The sequence below is a fragment of the Populus nigra genome, chromosome 3 (assembly GCF_951802175.1).
Source record: "Populus nigra chromosome 3, ddPopNigr1.1, whole genome shotgun sequence".
Taxonomy (NCBI): Eukaryota; Viridiplantae; Streptophyta; class Magnoliopsida; order Malpighiales; family Salicaceae; genus Populus; species Populus nigra.
In genome coordinates, this window is record NC_084854.1 from 18,673,519 (window position 1) to 18,694,899 (window position 21,381).

Below are 21,381 nucleotides of genomic sequence, written 5' to 3' on the forward strand. Positions count from 1 at the left end.
CAAATTAAGTTGTCAATCCATAATGTGATCTTCTATTACAAAAATTATTGTACCTATATATATGGTAGTATTCTTTCTTTTATTTTAGAATTGTAAAAAACCTTCTGTTTTTGAAAACAATTCTGTAGAAAACTCCTAAAATGAAAAGACAGATAATTTAAATACATCAAATATATATATATATATATATATAAGTTAAGACCATTAATTAAATGACGTGCTGTCTTATTAAAAAGGATAAATAAAACTATTTTCTATTTTTAAAAATTAGATACTTGTTTATTGAGAAAATCTTGTTATTTGAAAAAAAAAATATATATGTATTTTTGTTCAAAATGTATTATTTTTATAGAGAAGACTCTATTTAATAAACTAAAATCATTAATGAAATGATTTGTCTCATTAAAAAGGATAAATGAAACTAGTATTTATTTATTGAAAATTAAATACTTATTTGTTGAGAAAGCCTAAAAGGGTTGTTTATTTTTTTAAAAAATATGTATTTTCTTTGAAAGTGTACTTTTTTATGAAGAAGTTATAGAAGATTCGATCTATTCAATAAATTAAAACTATTAATGGAATGATACGTTTTATTAAAAAGATAAATAAATATAATTTCTACTTATTAAAAAATTAAACATATGTTTGCTGAGAAAATCCTAAAAGGGTGGTTAAAAAAAAAACACTACATCTTAACTTCAAAAATACGAATTCCTAAGAGTAAAATTTTATAAAAAGAAACGGTTGAAAAATTACCTTTTTATACGAAGAACCTATAGAAATTCTATTCAATTAATTGATATTATTATTAAGAAAAAGGATAAATATTAAAACTATTTTCTATTTATTAAAAATTAAATACATGTTTGTCGAGGAACCCTAAAATGAAAGTCTTTAAAAAGTAAGGCGACGGAGTGGGGGATTAGAGTTTTGTCATAAAATTTTAAAATTTGGAATTTCAATCCTCAATACTTCAAAAATCGATACCATATACAATATCAAAGAACATAAATTAAAAGTTTGAGGATAGAGAGAGAAGCACACATTTTTATAATGGTTCGAATAATCAATTACTTCATTATTCCTTAAACATTCATTTAAGTATTCACTATGAACTCATAGTTTTCTTAATGAGTGAGACCTTACTGATTATACTAATCTTTTTGTAGGATCAAGATTAAAAAACTTTACATAATTTTTTTCAAGGATCAAGATTATACATTTGACAATTGTTTTTCAAAGATCAAGATCTAAACCTCTCGATTGGCTTACAACCAAAGATTACCCAAACAGTTCAAGTGCTACTTACACTTTCACAATAGATAAAACTCTCACAGGAGTTATCAAACTTCACAAGAGAAGATTAGAAAGGATTACGATAAAATCTTTATAGAATTGTTTACAAGCATGGATCAACAACTATTTAACATTTGAAAAAATGCCTAACTTATTAAGATTAACTTCACACCCATGAACAACCTTTCTCTTATAAAACATTTAAGCATAATATCTTTCATAGGAGTTATGATTCACACAGAAAAATCTTGGATAATAAAAAATATCCTCAAGAGGTATTTTAAGAACATTGGATGAAATGTTATTTGTAGGTGAAATAGAAAAGTGAGAGGATTTACCTAGTGATAAAGAAGTAGTTTATGAAGAAGAAATTACCTCATAATTTGAAGAGGTAAAGTTGTGTTTTTTTTCTAGAAGGCATTGTCGAAGGATTTGGAGGGACAAAACAAGATGTTTAGAAATGAGTTTGGTGAAAGGAGGAGAGCTTTGTGAATGAGAAGAGAAAGATAGAGAAAAAAGAGATTTTTTTAGCTTTTGATTTAACAAATGCTTTTTGAAAAGGGATTTGACCTTGAGCTTGGGGTGCAACTTTTTATTTTAAAAATATAACACTATATATAGGAAAAAGAAAAGAGTGTCATCTGATATAATAAATAAATGTAGGTTTACTTGTTAGAAGAGGAAATATAAAAAAAATACAATAAAGAATAAATTTTGTATAAGAAAAAATTAATTTGACAATATCATTTAATGTAACTCTAAACATTTTAGAGGTAAGCTTATTTCTTACACAAGCATTTTCACCTTAAATGAAAGACCATTCAAGATCTAATATTTAATGTACACCAAATTGTTCTTTACTTAAAAAGTCTTTTTTATATTAAACAATCTTCTCTCATGTTCGGCCAAAGAGTAAGAACAACAAGTCTAATAGTTTATTATTTTATAGCCAACTAGTCTCTTTTTAATTGATCAAAACTTAATGATCCATATATTTCTCTTTTCCAAAAGACCAAAATAAAATTTTTCTTCCAAATAAGCTTATTTTCATTAACTTGTGCATGCATGTACAAGTTATTAAATGCCATTCATACAAGCATAAAACAAAATTTATGTAAGCATGCAAGCAAAGAATATTCTCACATATACATGTTAAATATGCATCAAAATAAGTATAAAACAAGAACAATAAGAATGAGTAAAAGAGGATTACCAATACCTATTTCAAGACAAAGAACATAAAATTTATCTTCATTTAACAACTTCGAAAATATATCCACAATTTTATTTTTAGTGATCACAAACTCAAGAGTAATATCATTCATTTGAACATGATCACAAATAAAATGATGCATAATTTTAATGTGTTTTGTCCTAGAGTGTTAGATGAGATTTTTGGTCAAGTTAATTGCACTAGTGTTTTTATAATAAATTAGAATATGGTCTAACTTAAGACCAAAGTCCATTAAGGCTTGCTTTATCCATATTATTTAGGCATAATATGATTTAACTATAATATATTTAGCTTTTGTAATGAATGTTGCCACTGAATTATGCTTTTTGATAGATTATAGAATTAAGGCATGTTCTAGGAATTGGCAAGTCCCACAAGTGCTTTTGCTATCAACTATGCAACCAATAAAGTTAGAGTTCAAATAACTAGTTAAATCAAAATTGTATATTTGAGGGTACTAAAGATCCAAATTGTTGTGACTAAACATAATATCAGGTCACCTAACCATCAAATAAAGCAAGCTAGCAATCATAACTTGATATTTCTTGATGTCCATCAATTTTCCATACTTATCTTTGTCTAGTTTGGTGGTCATGCTCACCAGGGTAGGATATGAACTTACAAACTCTAAATCAAATTTTTTAAGTAGCTCTTTAGTATACCTGGCTTGATTTATAAATATACCATTTGAAAGTTCATTTTCTTGTTTATCATCTGTTAACAGATGATCTGATAATATTTTACAAATACTGATTAGTAACCAAATAAATAAAGAATGCAAAAAACTTAAATTCACAAAGTATTTAGTTATAAAGGGAAAACCTTTTGAAGAACTCTTTAAAAGATAAAAAAAAACCTTTAGGACAACCAAATCCAGGATAGATAATTTATTCACTAATTTGAATGATTACAAGAGGAGTATCTTTGAACATAACCCTTTGTGTCTATACTACCTTACTTGATGAGATAGTGAACCATGTTATGTCTTCTTCCATAGTAGCTTGGCAGTACATTTGACGATCTTCAAACTATTGTCATCCTAACTAGAACCTTTAGTTGCTAACAATTCACGCAAGAACTCCACTTAGAAGTCTATAGGCTCTCCAACTCTTTAAGGATCAATTCTCCTCGAGAATTTCCTACACACTCTTTGTGTGTCAAGAATATATGCTGTAAAACTCTATATAAACTCCTTAGTTGATTGACATACTTTCTTCAATATAATTGATGCTTTTACATTTTGAAACTCTCCTCGGCACACACATTTCTTCAGACTTAACCTTTCTTATATACATATCTTATGTGATAAGGATAAAGATAAGGATAATCTTTAAGTTTCCAAGTATGTCATACTACTAACATGTTTTAAAAAAACATAGATAAAGTTATCTTCGGATAACTTTTTCTACTCTATTTGAACTTATTTCTTAAGTAATCTTAACTAATCAGATAATTACAGAGAAGATAACGCTAACTAATCTTGATAAACTTCTATCTTAGCCAAATGATCTTTTTACCAATCATAAAAAGATTTTCACTAATCTAAACCAACAAAATGACATTTACACCACCTTTATCTTGCTTGATTTTCAAGGAAGAAGGTTAATTCTCCCATCATGCTCATCTCAAATTCTTTATGCATATAACTTTCAAAGTCCTTGCACAAAGATTCATTAGTAGCACTAAATAAAATATTATTAATAAAAATTTTCACAATGATTAAATCATGTTATTTGAATTTCATAAATAATACTGAATCAATTTTTCCATGTTAAAGCCTTTTAAAATAAAAACATTTTCTTAATCTCTCATACCAAGCTCTAGAAGCTTGCTTAAAACCATACAAAATCTTTTTGAATTTAAGAACATGATTTGAAAAATTATGGCTTTCAAAACCGGGAAGTTGCTCAACATAAACTTCATTTTGAATATAACCATTTAAACATGCATTTTTTAAATTCATTTGAGAAATTTTAATATTCTTAAAATATGTAAATACAAGCAATAAACAAATTGATTTCATTATAGCTACGAGGGAATAAGTCTCATCAAAGTCTATTTCTTCTTCTTGGTTGTATCTTTGGGTAACCAAACAAGCTTTGTTTTGGATCACTTCTCCATATTCTTAAAGTTTATTGTGAAAGATTCATTTGGTTCCAATAATGGAATGACCTTCGGGCTTACAAACAAATTCCAATACTTGATATTTTTCAAATTGACCAAGCTCTTCTTGTATTGAGAGTATCAAATACTCATCACGCAAAGCTTCATCCCTGTTCTTAAGTTCAAGTTTATAAATAAAAGCAATATTACCAACTTGATTAATCATAAAGGATCTTGTTCTTGCTCCACTTTATCGGTTAGCAATTATAATATCTTATGAAAGTCATCTTGGTTGTTGAATTGCTTTGGAAAGACTTTGTGAAGATTCCTCTTGCTTATGGTTATTATGTTGTTTAATCATCACTAGAGGATCTTCTCTTTGATCATCCTTTATCACGATGTCATTTTGATTTTTATTTTGCCATCAAAGATAACATTTATATCATTTTCTTTTTTATTTTTAAGATAAAAAGGGCTAGACTCATCAAATACAACATGCATGGATTCTTCAACTACTAGAGTTTTACAGTTATATACTCTATAAGATCTATTAGTAGAAGAATAAAAAATAAAAATAACTTCATCAAATTTGGAATCAAAATTTCTAAAATTATCTTTTGTATTTAAAATAAGATATTTTGATCCAAATACATGTAAAATAAAATATTGGGTTTTTGCTTAAACCAAATCTTGTATGGAATTTATATAAAATCAGTCCAAGAAAAATCATTTTGAAACATAGAAAGAAGTATTTATAGCTTCCGCTTAAAATTATTAAGGAACCTATACTCGTTTAGCATAGTTTTTTTCATTTCTTAATGTGGGCTTGTTTTCCTCTCAACAACTCTATTTTTTTTATGGAGTTCTAGGAGTTGAAAATTCATGCTTAAAGCCATTTTGTTTACAAAATTTTTTGAATGTGCGCACGATTTTAAATTCTCCACCATATCACTTCTAATTTTGAAAATCAGACATCCTTTTTCATTTGAAATTCTTTTGCAAATTTTTTAAAAAGCTTGAAGTTTCTCATCTTTATGTGCAAGAAATAAAACCTATGTAAACCTAGTATAATAATCTACTATGACAAATACAAATCTTTTACTACGAAGACTTGAAACACATATAGGATATGTAGATCCGTATAAAGAAATTGTAGTGCTTGATTTGTGGAGACTTAATTCCTAATTTTAAAGGAGCTTTCGACTTGCTTTTTATATTGACAAACATCATAAATCACTTCTTTTTTGTACTCTAGATATGGAAGTCCTTTCAAAAGCTCTTCTTTTGAAAACTCCTGAATTAATTCCATGTTGATATGTCCAAGCTATATCTGAACTTATGGTGCACTGTGATTTAAAACAATAGTCTTTTTTATTTTTTTTTATCTTGACTTCTCAAATTAATAATTTAAGGGATCTTATCTCATAAATACGCAAAAATCTTATTTTTAAAAACCAATGGCCAATATACAATTATATTATTTACAACAACAGTCCTAATTAAATAAATTTATTCAACATTAGAAATAAAATTATAAGTTTTAAAAGTATATGAAGAAAAATGTAATGTTATTCAAAACCTACGGGCTATTGTCCTCCCCATTACCTTCAAGGATCCGACACTGCAACTAGTGTATACGGTAGTTTTGTTCCACTCGGTAAGTGTGGTTTTTGTTTGTGTAAAGGTTTTCTTCTGGACTCCTTTTGAGGGCCAGTGACTTAATTCATAGGATTGGTTATTTTTTTTTTGCAGTCTATATGTATATTTGTTCAGAAAGGAAAAGACTAACACAGTAAAATTAAAATGAATACTTTATGATTCACACACGAAAAGTTATAATAAAAGTCAATTGAATATTGCAAAAAGAAGAAGAAGAAGAAGAAGAAGAAGCACACAATTCACAGGTATTCTCTTAGAAAAAAGAGTTGCATATAGTACACAATTGAAATGTAATAATCACATGATTACCACACTTACAGGAGTTTAATTTCTCACAAGAAGATGGAAACCCTGTCTTATTTAACAACACATTGCTTGAAATAATAATCAAAGAAATATTTCTATATTATGCAACCCAATTAAAGAACAAATTAACATTTCAGTTCACCTTCCTGCAATTCAAACGAATTTGTCCTTGCTTTCCAGTTAATGGCTTTATATTCCCCATCTTCACCATAGAATTTGCAAAATCTGTCCAGAAAGCCTTGGCATTTGAGCTATAAGCCTTCACCAAGCTATCAGTTGAGCCTCCATTGAAGAGTGCTTGATCAGAGTGAAATAACCCTCTTTTCTTCAACAAATCGTTATAGTATCTAGCATCAAAGTATGAAGGAGTTGGGTTTAGAGGAGCAAGGTTTGAGTCACCTCCAGTGCGTGGACATGTTAATTTGCGTTCTCGTGCAAATTTAGGGTCAATGTTAGTTTCATTGTAGATTCTGTCTTTGAAGGTAAAACACTGTGCAAACCCTATAGTGTGGGCTCCAGAGAGAACTACAAGGTCTTTCTTATTTAAACCATGTTTTTTAAAACTGTTGATTAGGTCTGGGAGGTCCATAAACGGTGCTGGGATGTCATTGTTCGCGGTGGTTTTGCTAGCTGTGGTCGAGTCTCTTCTCCCTAGCTGCACCGCCCATGTTGGCCCTCCTAGCTGCACAATATACATAGCTGTTAAGATCCCATAGACAGGTGGGGAGAAAATCACGTGAAACAAAAAAGAAATAATCACAAACAAATACAATGTTTAATATGGCGAATGAATTCACTGTAATCGGAATAATTTGGAGAATTCTCAACCCTAAACCAAAGTACTTCAATGTGAATGACAATTCTATATTTTTAGAAATGAACGACATCAAATATATATAATATAACCTTAATGGATACTGAACCGAATCATGATATACAGTAGGAAAAAAGCCTGATGTCTTTGAATGTAGAATACGGGCCGCTACGAGACATGCTCATCAAAACAATATTAGTTGACTACGTATGAGAATTTGTCTAAATTAATTACATGGAAGACTAGAAATGATAAATTAAGTACATACCGCAACCACGGAATCACGAGCTGCTACTGCTACGATATCTGCGCAAGAGACCACCGGACGTCCACAGGCTTTGTCCACTTCCAACTTGATTCGGTCAATAACTTCAAATCCTCTAATTGAGTTGATGTTAGGGTTCGCATTCTTTTCACTATCAAAGGCGGATGTTGAATCCAAAAGAATTGATGCATCACAACCCTGTATGATCATAAGTACAGAAACCAAACCAATCATAAGAACATGTAATTGAGACTTATCATGGGATAATTAATTAGAATATGGGTTAGTGCAATACATTGACAAAACAATCATGGAAGTGTAGACGTAGTAGAGAAGCACCCATGCGTCTTTCGTTGTAAACTGCAGCCTCAACAACTCGTTTGATAGTTGGTAAAGCTTTGGGACACACATAATCATAGTAATTTGGAGATAGTAATTTAGAAGAAGAAGCTCTGGTAGCAAGAGCCAACACAAGGAACAAGGTAGAAGTTAGGCTGACGATGCCAAGTGAAGCCATGTTTTAGTCACTAGACTGAACCCCAATGAACTCCAAACCTGCGGTGATATATTTAGTAAACAATTCTCTTTGCCTATGGGTTAACTTCAAATGGGTATTTATAGACAGGGAGAGGGAAATTAAGTCATGCATGTTGTTAATATTATTCTAGCTAGGACTTGGCCAATCTTGTGACTTCTGAGAAGCTTCAAATTGTCAAAACCGCCATTGTCATGGCCATGGATATAAATGAGGTAAATAGCGTGTTCTAAAAACTTGTATGATTTGGTCATTACAAGTTATCTAATGACTGCTTCCTTTATTGTTTTAACTACTCCCATTTTTTATTCAGATAATTCTTCTACATGTGATGAAATTTTCAACGCACCTAATTTAATTTCCTAGCTTTTGCTAGACTTAATTAATACAAATGTGATCATATAACCCAAGGTAACAACACAAAGTAATTGATCATTATGCAATAAAAAATTAAAAAAAAAAGACCTTAGGTGACAACACAGGCTTCCACTCTTGCGGCATATGCAATGCTTGGGCGCAGGGCAAGAAAAAAATAATTAATCTTTTATAATTTTTAAATGACTAAAGAAACTGAAACGCTAAAATCCCAGGTCCCAGTATATGCTTGTTTTTTCCGAAGCTATATACTTGCTAATTAAGATATCTTGTAATGAAAATAATGATATTGCTGTGCCTTTGGAAAATTTTCTTTTCGAGAAATACTTCGTCAAAAGAATTCTGTTGATTTAAACGACTCACCTAATCAATAATCTAATTGGTTTTTTTTTTTTTTGAACAAGAAGATTGTCGAAAATAGGAACTATAAGATTCACCTAATAGCAAGTTTCTAAGGTTTCGTGTTCTGTATGCCATTTGGCACATGAATCAAGATTATCAATATTCATCGTCATCACGTGTTGAACGTTTACAAAATCAAATATTTCACGATAAATTATTTCAAACTTCTTTGTTTTTATAGTTGAAAAGCATTTTTATAAAAATTTCAAAAAATATTTTTTGTTTTAAAATAAAATTTTAGTTTTTTTAGATAATTTTAATGTGTTGATTTAAAAAATAATTTTTTTAAAATAAAAAATATTATTTTAATATATTTCTAAGCGAAAACAGTTTGAAAAGTAAATATTATCACGATATAAAATAAGCTCTTAAACAATACGTATAAGCATGTTTGTGATTTCATTTCTAAGTTTCAAACTCATAATCTACTATATGCCCTAATGAATAGTTTGGGTGGCAAGAAAAAACTCATTTAATTAAAAATTTTGTGTTTGAGTCTCATAATTAGTTTTTTAAAGAGTAATATGTTCATATCCTATTAGTTTTATTTATAGATAAAGATGTTTAAGTTTTAATTAATAATCTATCTAGATATAGATTTTGTAAATTCTCTTCAAACATATATGCGTAAAAGATGCTTTGTTTAATATATACACCAATTTTCTATTAAAAGAAACAACTTAAGAACTTTAAAGTTCCTTTTACTTAAAACTTGGAGATAAAATATTAGAGAGTTGAATTTAATACTGAATTTTTAAGAAATTTAAGTTGTTAGAGATACCAAGTAGAAATTTACTATAAATGATCATCTATGAGATTTTGATAAAATAAACAGCCTTACGATAATAGTCATAAATTTTGCTAGTAAATTTTTAAGCCATGTTGTATAATGGGGTTAAATTTTTGTAGCAATATGATGTTGGTAAACTTCTAAATTAGGTACAAAAGTTACTATTTAGAAATTATTATTTTTCATAGTTAATTTATGATTCTTTTTTATATTTAGTTAGAACTCTTTTATTAGTTTATTTTTTTTGTTCTATTTAGGACTTTTTTTTGTTTTATTTAACTAGTAAATGAGAGTTGGAATTTTTAGTTTTGATTATCAAAAGTAAAATTAAGAGTATCTTCTCCTATATAAGATCTATTATAGACGACTAGGTTTTTTCAAGCCTTTTTGTATAACTTTTTTTTATTAATCTATTAACCTTAATTTATTGTTTTATTTTTTAGTTTATATTAGAGCTTAATAATTTTTGATAATTTATTATTATGTGTGTTGTTGAATAACCTTAGAAGAAAGAGGATGTATGATAAAGTATGTTTATATAGGTTATGAGGAGGTTCCACCTCAGTAATGAGATGTCCAAGAGTGTTAACAAACTAAGAGCTAAAAATCTATGAAAGTAATTGCAAAATTAACTCATTAACTATTATAAAGAGACTTGTAGAGACAAATTACAAAATTAAATAGTTAACTGGTGGAGAGAGTTGTAAACTTGAGGAAGAACCACATGATATCATTGAGTTTAAAAGTTGTAAAAATCCTAAAATTTATGTGAATTCAATAAGAATTTTCTCATGAAAGTGAAGAATTCTTTGATCCTTTAAAAGAGTTTTTTAGAGTTAACTTTGAAGATTTCAAAATTGTAAGAATTTCCAGCCACAACAAAAATCAATGGACCAACCAACAACCAAGTGTCCAAAGTTAATGCTTGAAGAATTCCATGGTAATTATAGTGTGCTCATGCTGGATTTTAAATTCAATGCTTGGTTATTAGATTTTAATTTAGCATGTGCTTTGAAAAATGAAAAAAAAAATTCATTTGAATAGTTTGATGGAGTTCCTGTTTTCAGACCTAGAGGGACTTCTATGCCAAATTTCTTTGTACCCATAGTTTAGTCAAGGCAGCTTCCTAGTTGTTGATGAATAGGTATTGGCCATCGAACCTAATAATTATTTTCACTAATACAACAATAACTATCGGTGATGAATAACTAAATGGTTGCTAGCAAACCTATATATGTTACACTTGCAACAAGAAAAAAAGATAAAGGATTCATGTTATAGGCTTGATTTTCAATCCGATTGTTGGATTGTACTAAATTTTTTCTAAAAGATTCTAGAAGCCCTATTTTCTATAAGGTTCAATTCTTGTATGCATCATAGATCGGTAAGATCACCAAATTAGGCTCAAAATTTATTGTTTTATATTAATTGGTTATATTTTCCTAGCTAATTTAGGGTTTTTTTTCTATTTAGTTTAGAATTCTTTTATTATTTTTGTTTAGTTCTATTTAGGATGTTTATTACATTATTTTCCTAGCTAATCTGAGAGTTGTTATATTTGATTTTGATACTTAAAAATAAAATTAAAAATATTTTTTCTTTTATTGTGAGAATTATACACGACTAGGATTTCTCAAACTTTTTTTTTCTTATATAGCCCTTTCTATTAACCTATCGACTTTAATTTAATTTGTTGTTGTTTTCACCAGAAAAAAGGAGGGGATGCCACCACCCTTGGACCAAAATGAATTCCACATCAAGTTCCTTAATAAGTGGCATTCTATTAACTCTTGTCATGTGTAAGTTTTGAACAGACACATTTCATATATCACTTGCTTGACTAGTGATCTTGTTCTTTGTCCTCTCCAAAACTACTTTTCCTCTCCTAATTTCTTTAGCCTTGTTGAGGTAGAAATATCAAATCAATTACTCTTATGTTTGCCTAAATTCCTGAATAGTAACTTTTATCTCTTCCTTTTGTCAAAGGTGTTCTTCAAGCCAACTACTTATAATATAAGGGGTGTTTATTATTATAGCATTGCCATACTTTTTTAAAAAATATTTTTTTGAATTGTTTTCATTGCACGTGTGTGGTGTTGCGGCGATCATCTTTCTGTGTCAGGATAGTCGAGAATGATATAGGTGGAAAGGACAAGGAATTCTTGTCCTTTCTTAGTAGAAAAAAAGGAATGAGAGTTTCCACATAATATTCTGGTCACTAGGAACCCTAACTGGTCTCAAAGTCTTGGAAATGGTATTAATTGTGTAAAAAGAATGTATTAGCACCCCTAATATGTCTTACCTTAGATAAGCTGCGTTATTTATCTATTTGATATAAATTAAAAAAAAAATATGTTTTCTAACTATTGATCTATTTATAGCTGAAGAAAAGTCTTTCTTAGTAAGGAGATCCTTATTTTATCATGTTAAAACAACTTAACCATTCTAATGCTGATATATATATATATATAAAAAAGAAACTATCTTTTTATTTAAAATAAAAAATACATCTTAGATATAAGTTCATAATCTCGGATACTAATAGAAAACAAAATAATTTTTTTAGTGTTTTTGAATTTAATATAAGAAATATGTCTTACGTATAAGTTTGTAATTCCACATATAACTAGTCTCAAAGATTTTTTTTTTATGATTTTTTAATATGATGAAATATGCAGATATAATCTATTTTTTTTGGGACATGGCCGGATGCAAATTTAAAATAGAAATTTTATTTTTGAAGGAAAGATTTTTTTTTGTGGGAGGGAATCGATTCATTTAATATAAAAAAGCACCTCACGTGGAGGTCACAATTTCAAATATTAAATATGTGAAATTAGGAAAAAAGTGAGGAAATCAAAATTTATTGCAAAATTATTTTCCAAACATTAACAAATTATTCAAAACTGATGAAACACATATTAGAAAAAATGCAAATAAAATATTTTTATCAAGACTATTTTAACCACGATAACAATTCAAACCAACTTATCGTTTAACAAAGCTAAACATTCACACAAATTTTATTAATGTCACTTTCTTTATTGAAATTTCATATTAATCCAAACAAATCAAACCTACCCGAACATAACTCATGTACCAATAATTAACATCCATAAAACAATCATAACCCTAAAAAATAAATCCATAATTCAGCGCAAATAATTAAATTATTTCAAAATCCAAACACAAATTAAACCAAATTAATAGTTCAAACAGTCTAAATATTATACAAAAATAAGCATTTGGTTCCAAAAAATTCACAATTTTAGCAATTTTTCCAAAAATAATTTGAATTTATAGATCAATCTTCCAAGGTGTTTAGCATGTTCAAGAACTAAAGGAATTAAGTTTGGAGTCTTGTGGAGGTATAGGAATAGCATTGGAAAGCTCCTGGAAATGGTGGGTGGACCAGTGGCGACGTGTGTATCTATGCACCGCCACCACGGCAGCGCATGAATTCATGTGCCATCACTAATTAAGACAAAAAAGGGTGGATTTGGAACCGCTTATTCTCCCTTTTATTTTTTTGCTAGCAATGAGAGTTACCGTCACCTGCAAAAGAGTAAATCAACGCAAATAATTTGATTTGTTTCTTTTGTTTTGTTTCTCAAACAATTTCATCTTTCTCTCTCTCTTTTTGTTTAACAAATGGTTGCTACTGGGAATGAGAGAAAGGAGCTATGAAGATTGTGATGGAGATTGTTGTCTGGTTGTGAGTTGGAGCTGAGGTGGGTTAGCCGTTGGTTAAGGTTGATAATAGGTTGGTGGAGAAGAAAGAGATCGTGAAGAGGATGGCAGTCCGTAAGTCTTGTAATAGGTTTGTTTGTTTTCAAGAAAAAAAATAAAAGGGGCTATTGATTTTGGGTTATATGGCTTGTGGTTTGGTAGGGGAGGTTGCGGCTATGGTGGTGGTTAGGACTTGCTCGCAGTGTCATTGTTTCAGTTTTGTTGATGTTGAATCGAGTTTTCATAAGGAAGAGCAAATTGAGGAAGTTGTGAGGGTTTCTGGTGTGCTTGATTGAAGAAGGCTATTGGATCATCGGTTGAAGGAGATGGGTGATGTTTGATAATGGTTGGGAGGAAGGTTGGTGTTGTTGGTGGAAAAGCCAAGGGCTGGTGTTTCGAGTGATGTTGAATAAGCGGCTGGTGTCAGTGGGTGATAGTGGAGAAGGGAGAGTCAACTTTTTTTTTTTTGTATTTCGGTTTTTTTAAAAGAAATAATATCAACATCGACTCAAAAAACATGTTAATAACTAAATGCATAGAAAAAGACGCCGCAAGTAACGCAAAGACATCAAAACATATATTTTTAGGGTTTTTGTTGGTTTTTGCTATTTTTTAGTTTTTTTCAAAAATATTTTAAAAAATAAAGTAAAAAATTGGATAGCAACAATTTTGATGTTATGATATAAAAATTTAATTTTAAAAAATAAAAAATATATTATTTTAAAATATTTCAAAATAAAAAAACTTTAAAATACAAATAAGTATCATAACATAACACCTTAGAATCCCGGTCTGGATTCAATACTGAAATTATCCAAACCATCGAATCATAAACACTAAAATCAACTTCCAACCTTTCTCTTGATCTCTCCTGCAAGATGCAACAAGAATAGCAGACAAATTCCCATCAATAACAATATCAATATAATCTAGTGCTCGTCTTCTTCTCTGGTGCCCTTCATTTTTTTTCTTCATAAGACTTCCTCCTTTAACCCATCAGCAACCTAGAGTTTAATTTCAGTACTGTGTGATTATATGTGAATCATTTGGAACAAAAGCCCCCCTCTCTCAAATTTTTCAACCCAGCCTCAACATGCACTCCATCTATTCGACTACATACCTGTGAAAGGCTGCTAGCCACCTTAAGCAACCTAACCTTACAAGATATACATCCCAAAGCATTTGTTTTTTGGTTTAGGAGGTTAATTCAAAGTCTCCATAAAAGTCTGCCCAGACACTATCTCAACAAAACCACATAAACCATGTATCTTCCCAAAACTCTACACAATACTTTTATTTGAAAGGTTGATTGAATACATACTAATGTTCTGAAGAAAAAATTCCTGGATTTCAGTGATGTTATGAGTATATATATTGCACAAAAACAAAACAAGAAGGGATGGCATTTTGGTTTTGTCAAGATTATTTTAGATTTTAATTTTGGGAACCAGCTGGCTGTGGGAACTAAGTTTCTTAGTGGATTGGATTGTTTGGCATCCATGTTGAGACAGGCTTTAAATGTGTTATTGTTTGCTTTTATGATGGAGATAGTCTGAGAAATCTTTATGCCAAGAGCTTATTATAATTAAATATGTATTTGGTTGGCCGATGTATGTTACATATGATTTCAATGAAAACTTTGACAGACTCTAAAAGAAGAAGTGCCTTTTTGAATCGTATAGGTGCAAGAAGCTTTTTTAAAGTTTTTCCTTTCTGATCACTATCTAATTGTGTTTGCTAAGGAATGTAGAAACTAGGTTTTAAAGCCCTTTTGATTTCTGGATTGTTGGCTATTGCACCCTTCTTTTTACTGTGATATGAAGTTGACGTGGACATCTTTTTGTCTAGATATGCCTCAATCAAGAAACTTAGTTCATTAAGAAGAAAGTTGCATAAATGGAATGTTAGTACTTATAAGAACTTGGAGAATAAAATTAAGGACGGCCAACTCAAGGGTTTAATTGTATATATATTTTAATTTAATAGGCAATTAGACACTTGATTGAAGAAATTCAAAATCAAGGACTAAACCATAAAAAGCGTGAGACTCCAGAAACTTTAATTGAAAAAATTAGGGGCCGAATTAAAGACAAGTGAAAGTTTGATTATCAATTAAGGGTCAATTTGTATAAACCAGGAACTAAGAGTCGACTTGGAAAATAAACTGAATTTTGAGGCTGACAGTTGGGAGGCAATTACATGTGCAATTAAAAGAAATTAGAAGAAAAGAAACTAAATTGAAGTTTGCCAAATCTTAAATTAAAAAACCTTAATTTTTAGAGTTTAACTTAGATGGCGTGTCACTCAGATTTAATGAAGGAATTAAACAATGCATTGTTCAACCACTGTTCATCTTCTTATTTGGTAGTTTTGGCTAATTGAGTTGGCACCTTCAAAAGAATAAATAAGAAGCTACAAACCTTTAAATCGAGCAAGATTGGATCCAAACAAAAGGTGTGCACTCATCTACCAACTTCAGGTGGTCTTCAACGACGATGATGTTGATGTTGCTCTAACGAGGCTTCGAAACAAGTCAACTCAATTAGCTATGATTGTAATCCCCATTATGCAAAACCCATCTATTTTTTCATGTGTTCACACTTTAAAGCTTCCCAAAGAGTTTTTATCAAGGGCTTAAAACCTTTATGTCAAGATCAAAATGCTAGAAATAACTCATTGCCTTTCAAGTCTAGCAAAACCATTAAGAATCCCAAAAAAACAAAAACCACCATTGCAAAACTAGCATAATACAGAGCTTTCATTTGTTAAGATTTGTTTGAAACCCTCTCATTTTGATCAAAGAGTCAAGCATTGATTAATCTTTGATTGAATCCATCAAAAACCCTAGCAAAACCTTATAAATACATTTGGAAAATCATAACTAAGAAAAAGGGGGGGGGGTAAGAAAAAAAGATACCCTAAGGGAGAAATAAGGCATAAGTTATTCTAAGGGTCTTAATCTAAAAGTAGAGTTCATATATCCTGCTTGAGGTGTTTTTTTTAATGATCATTTAGTCTGTATTTATGCTCACAAACATGGTGATGAGGTTTGAAATACTTAAAAAGTAGGGATGTGTTTGTCTCTTTTGTTGATGTTATTTTTTATTTTATGGTTTGATGTTCTTGTCTAAAGCGTTTTTAGAATGTGCTTAATGTTTTCTATGTAATAAAAGCTTTCTAGTTAGATTGTTTTTTTTTAATAAAATATTCTTTTTTAGTTTCTATTAGTTTGATTAATGCATTGTGAAATAATATTGTTAATCATGGATTTACAAGGCTTGTTTATGACTAATATATGTTTAGAAAATCTATTTTGAATCTAAATTGCATGAATATAGCTACTTAGACTTGATAGTTTTTTAAATTGAAATATTTTCAATTATTTTTATGATTTGATGTTGTTTGTTTGGGTTTTTAGTAATTATAATACTAAGTAACGACTTTCTTTACAACCAAAAACCTTTCTAAACCCCCCGCTCGGAAAGGATCTCTGCAACGCCGCACTAGAAATAAATTGATCTTCCATGATGAGCTGCCGAAATAGAATACAACTTTGGAGTTAATTCTACATCATTTAGCCTTACAATTGAAAACAGATGATGGAAACTTAATTTAGATACACGAGTATTGACTTGTTCAGAGAACTAGAAGGTATACTAAAATGGACTAATAATTAAGTAATGACCTTCATGGAGAGCTTCTTCTTCTAGCTTCAACAACTTTAATCCTGTAAGCTGTGGCCTGCCCCTTCTCTTGTATAGATATTCGTGTTCTTTCTTTTGCTTGGTTGCCATCTTCTTAATAGCACTAGCTTTATTAATAAATCCTCTCGATTATTATAAAAAAATAATAATAATAAAAGAAAGATATATAGAAGCATGGAATCGGAAGAAAGTGAGACCTATATTTTAGAAATGTAATAAATCCATTAACAACTTAAAACTATAACAGATAGGAGTTTGAATCCTGATAATCAACAGATGCAAGTGGAATTCCACACATACGCATTCCTCATACACGCCATGCATGTAAGATGAAACCTGCTATGTTCAACTGGTTTACAAAGCAAGGTTTTTTTTTTGTTTCCTGCTGCAAATGCTAATTGATATGATCCTTGCCTACCATACGTAAACATAATTTAGCATTAGGTACCGGAATCTTTGAACATTGTCCTTGGATTCTTTGTATATAATGAAGTAACGAACGTCAGAGACTGTAATGTGATACAACATCGCCACGGTTGATCCATTCCAAGAGGGTGTTAATTAAGCAAAGCTACTTATTAATTAAAATAATAATTAGGAGCAGGTATCTCAAGCAATTTCTTTTTTGGCAAATACTACGTCAAATGATTCTCGCGTTGGTTTTATCAACGATAAACCTAATCACTGATTAATTTAGAAAACGCTAGCTAGGGATATGCTTCTCGATATCAAGAAGATTCACCGAACTAAATTTCTAATCTTTCCTGCTCTTTGGTTTGCCACGTGGAACGCAACTGTTCATCTTTCAAATCACCAATCTTCAGTTGGCTATAAATGGTGTCGTTCAAGTTAATAATATTTTTTAAAAGAATACTAATTTCAAAGTTCATATTAAAGAAGGAAATCACTAGGTTAATATTTAGACTGCAAATTTAAAAATATTGGCACATGTTGGGGTAATTATATACAAACAAACACACCACAATCATATTTAAATCCATGGTGTGATCGTTTTAGTATATGTTAAAGTAAACAATTATTCTAGTTTATGTTTACTTTGCTTGTTCTGTTTGAAAGCTAGTACTTTTGCTTCTTTCATTTACTCTGTTTCGTTTTGGAGACTTTTTTCTCCTCCTTCGGTTTCTTCTATAAATCTACTTTGACTTTATCACATGACTTTTAAAAATTAGTTTCGTGGAATGAATAGATTTCTTATATTTTATTTTCGAAACAAAAGTTTTATTTAAGAAGTAATAGTCTAATATTCTAATATTATGATTATTAAAAATCCTAACGAATTCACATAGATTTTATGATACGAAGTTGATTATATAAAATAAAAGATATTATTATTTTTTTAGTGTTCTATCTACGATAAATTGTATTTTCGGTTTTATTTTAAATTACTAAGAATTTATTGGATTATACTACCTATTGTTTGCTTGTAATATTCATAACTCTGGTGTTAATGAATATTCAGATACAAATATTTTCAACTCTGATGTTGGTAAATATTACATAACACAAAAAAACATGGTATTTTTGACTCTAACACCAATGAATAAATCAATAAAATTTGAATTGAAAATAAAAAAAAGATAAGTGGCATACTATATTCGCATTTCACAATAACCATAAATCATATATACAGTGAAATTATTGAAGGAAGAAAACACAAGAGACCCACAAATAAATTCAAAATAATTCACAAAACTTTTTGGAATTTTTTGATATAAAAAAGAGGCTTATTTGATTAAATATCAAAATAAAGGGGAATAAAATAAAAAGAATTGGTATAAAAGTATCTTAGCCCATCCTGAGGCCTAACCCAACCCGGCCTTAGTTTTTTTTTTTTTAAAATTGGGTATAGTTCAACTCATATAGTTTTTTTTTTTTCATAAAATTAAATATAGTTCAACTCATACGGACGGGACTAAACTCATCCTAGTCACTGGCCCAAGCCAGTGACCCGGCTGGTCAGTAGTCACGCTTGAACTGATTCACGCGTGAATGCATAAACCGGTGAATTAAGTTGGCATGCACAGTGACAAGTGAAATATATTTGCAAAAGCGGGGAAGAGAACTTACCTGCTGAAGACGAAGACGTGAGGTTGCTTGATGCACTCTCTCCTCTGTTTCTTCTTCTCTTCTTCTGGTCTTTCTTCTTTGTCTTTCTGTTCTCTTTCTCAGTCTGTTTCTCTCTGCATTTTCTGTCTTCTCTCTCTGTCGTCCTGGTCTTCCCTGTTTTTCCTTTGTTCTCGTGTTTCTGTCATTCCCTGGTTTCTTTCTAGTTTTTGCTCTTCTCTCCGCTTTTCTTTCTTTTCTGTTCTTTCAGCCTTCTGTTCCTAGTCTGTGTGTTTTCTTTCTTTTTTTCGCCGTGGTTTTCTCCTTTGTTTTCCTGTCTTCTGTTTCTGCTCTTTTTCTGCGTTTTTTTTCCTCTCTGCTTTGTTTGCCTACCGTGTTTGTGTTCTGGAGACGAAGGCGAAGCTGGGGTACGCCGTATTTTTTTTCTCTTCCCCTGTTTCTGTCTCGTTTCTTCTCTCTAATCGTCCCCTTCTCTCTCTACTGGTTTTTTTTTCGTGTTCTCCCTCTTTTCGCTCTCTCCCCCTTTTGTGGTCTTTCTCTATAAAGCCAGAGAATACCATGCGTGCTTTGTTGTATGACTAATAGTAACGGCATTTGGATTTAATGAGCAGCTGAGACGTGCCCATGACAGGGCCGATTACCTCTTCTCGCTGAAACGGTTTTTCCTGGACTAATGAAGAAGATGATGAACAGTAGCTTCGAAACGGGGCCATTTTCTCAATTCAAATGGCTGTTTTCAATCTGACATTTAGCAATTGGACCCTTGTATTTCAGTGTCTTTTACAAAACAGTCCTTAGTTTCTAATTTAATCAATTCAGTCCTTAATTAGCTCTTCAACTTTTAATTCTTTCAAAATTACCCTTGGAAAAATCAATTAAGCTCCATATAGTGCCCCTGTTTTTTTCACTTTGGTCCTTGGATTTTAATTTCTAACAATTGTGATCCAAATCGGCCCCAAACTTTGGTATTTCTTCAATTAATCTCTTGATTTCATTAATTAAACTAATTCCAATTCAATTAAATACCCAAATTTATCAATTCTTCAATTAAGCCCCTGATTTCATTAATTAAACTAATTTTAATTCAATTAAGTTTCCAAACTTATCAATTCTTCAATTAAGCCCTTGATTTGATTAATTAAACTAACCCAAAGTTTAATTAAGTCTTCAAACTTTTAATTTATGTTATCTTGACCAAAATTTCAATTTATTCTTCATTCATTTTATTTTTTCATTTTATTAATTTTTTTCATCATCATTTTTTAATAATTTTTATAAAAAAAAGTAAAATAAGATAAAATTAAAAGTAAAAAGAATAAAAATTTAGGTTATGACAGGTGGAAAATTTCGTTGAGAGATGAAAATATATTGGAAATTTTTTTTTTTTTTGGCTTTGCATGGTAAAGTTATAAAGAAAAGTTTTGCTTCTTTTAAGAATCTTGAAAACTTTAAAAGCAGTAAATTGACATGCAATCTTGGTTGAGAGATGTCGAAATCGAGAAATTAATTATTTGAAAGACAACTTATAAAATTAAAACATAATTTTAAAAATAGTCTATCCCTTCAGCTTGCAGATCATAATGAATAACACTTGAACACCATTTTTTTGGCAAACCAAGTGTGAATATCTAAGCTATCTAGATCTAATTGATGCTCGAAAGGCCTATTATTGTTATTTGCTCATGTATGTGGCGGTTAGGAAAGATATATAGACGTCTCGCAAGATATTAAATTATATAAACTTACTAAAATGAATTAATGCATGTACGTTTTCATTAAAAATCAGGAAAACCTGAACAAGGCATCTTATAAAATCTATATTTTTGGTAAAAAGGATGGTTTTAAAGAATGAGGATGAACCTTAATTGTCTCTCTCCTTCATAGTGACATGTTTTTTTCTCTTATTAATTAGCCTTTGTTTTTAATCTTCAAAGTGGATTTTTTTGTAGACCTTTGATCGATCGACAGATTGTTCATCAACTGGTGGCAAGAAGAGGAAAGGCCTCCTCCCTTTCCTATGGTACATCAAAGCTTTTCTTCTAATCCTAGCAGCATTACTAGCCAGGGTACTTCATATAGAGGGG

General features: G+C 30.1%; 1 protein-coding gene across 1 annotated transcript; it reads right to left on the bottom strand.

Moving 5' to 3' along the window:
* Positions 1-6,656: 6,656 nt before the first annotated feature.
* On the bottom strand, positions 6,657-8,242 carry LOC133688023 (peroxidase 22.3-like). The gene is made up of 3 exons (XM_062107393.1): positions 7,973-8,242; positions 7,681-7,875; positions 6,657-7,280 (listed from the first exon to the last, which is right to left on the bottom strand). The coding sequence occupies exons 1-3, from the start codon at positions 8,192-8,194 to the stop codon at positions 6,732-6,734; spliced, it is 966 nt and encodes a 321-aa protein (XP_061963377.1). The 5' UTR covers positions 8,195-8,242; the 3' UTR covers positions 6,657-6,731.
* Between the last annotated feature and the right edge of the window lie 13,139 nt (positions 8,243-21,381).

What these genes read in the sequence shown, in the direction of transcription:
- LOC133688023 (XM_062107393.1), bottom strand. Translation starts at nt 8,194, where the DNA reads ATGGCTTCACTTGGCATCGTCAGCCTAACTTCTACCTTGTTCCTTGTG. An exon ending in TCCATGATTGTTTTGTCAAT is followed by an intron (nt 7,876 to 7,972) that starts GTATTGCACTAA and finishes ATGATCATACAG; the next exon opens with GGTTGTGATGCATCAATTCT. An exon ending in CTCGTGATTCCGTGGTTGCG is followed by an intron (nt 7,281 to 7,680) that starts GTATGTACTTAA and finishes TATATTGTGCAG; the next exon opens with CTAGGAGGGCCAACATGGGC.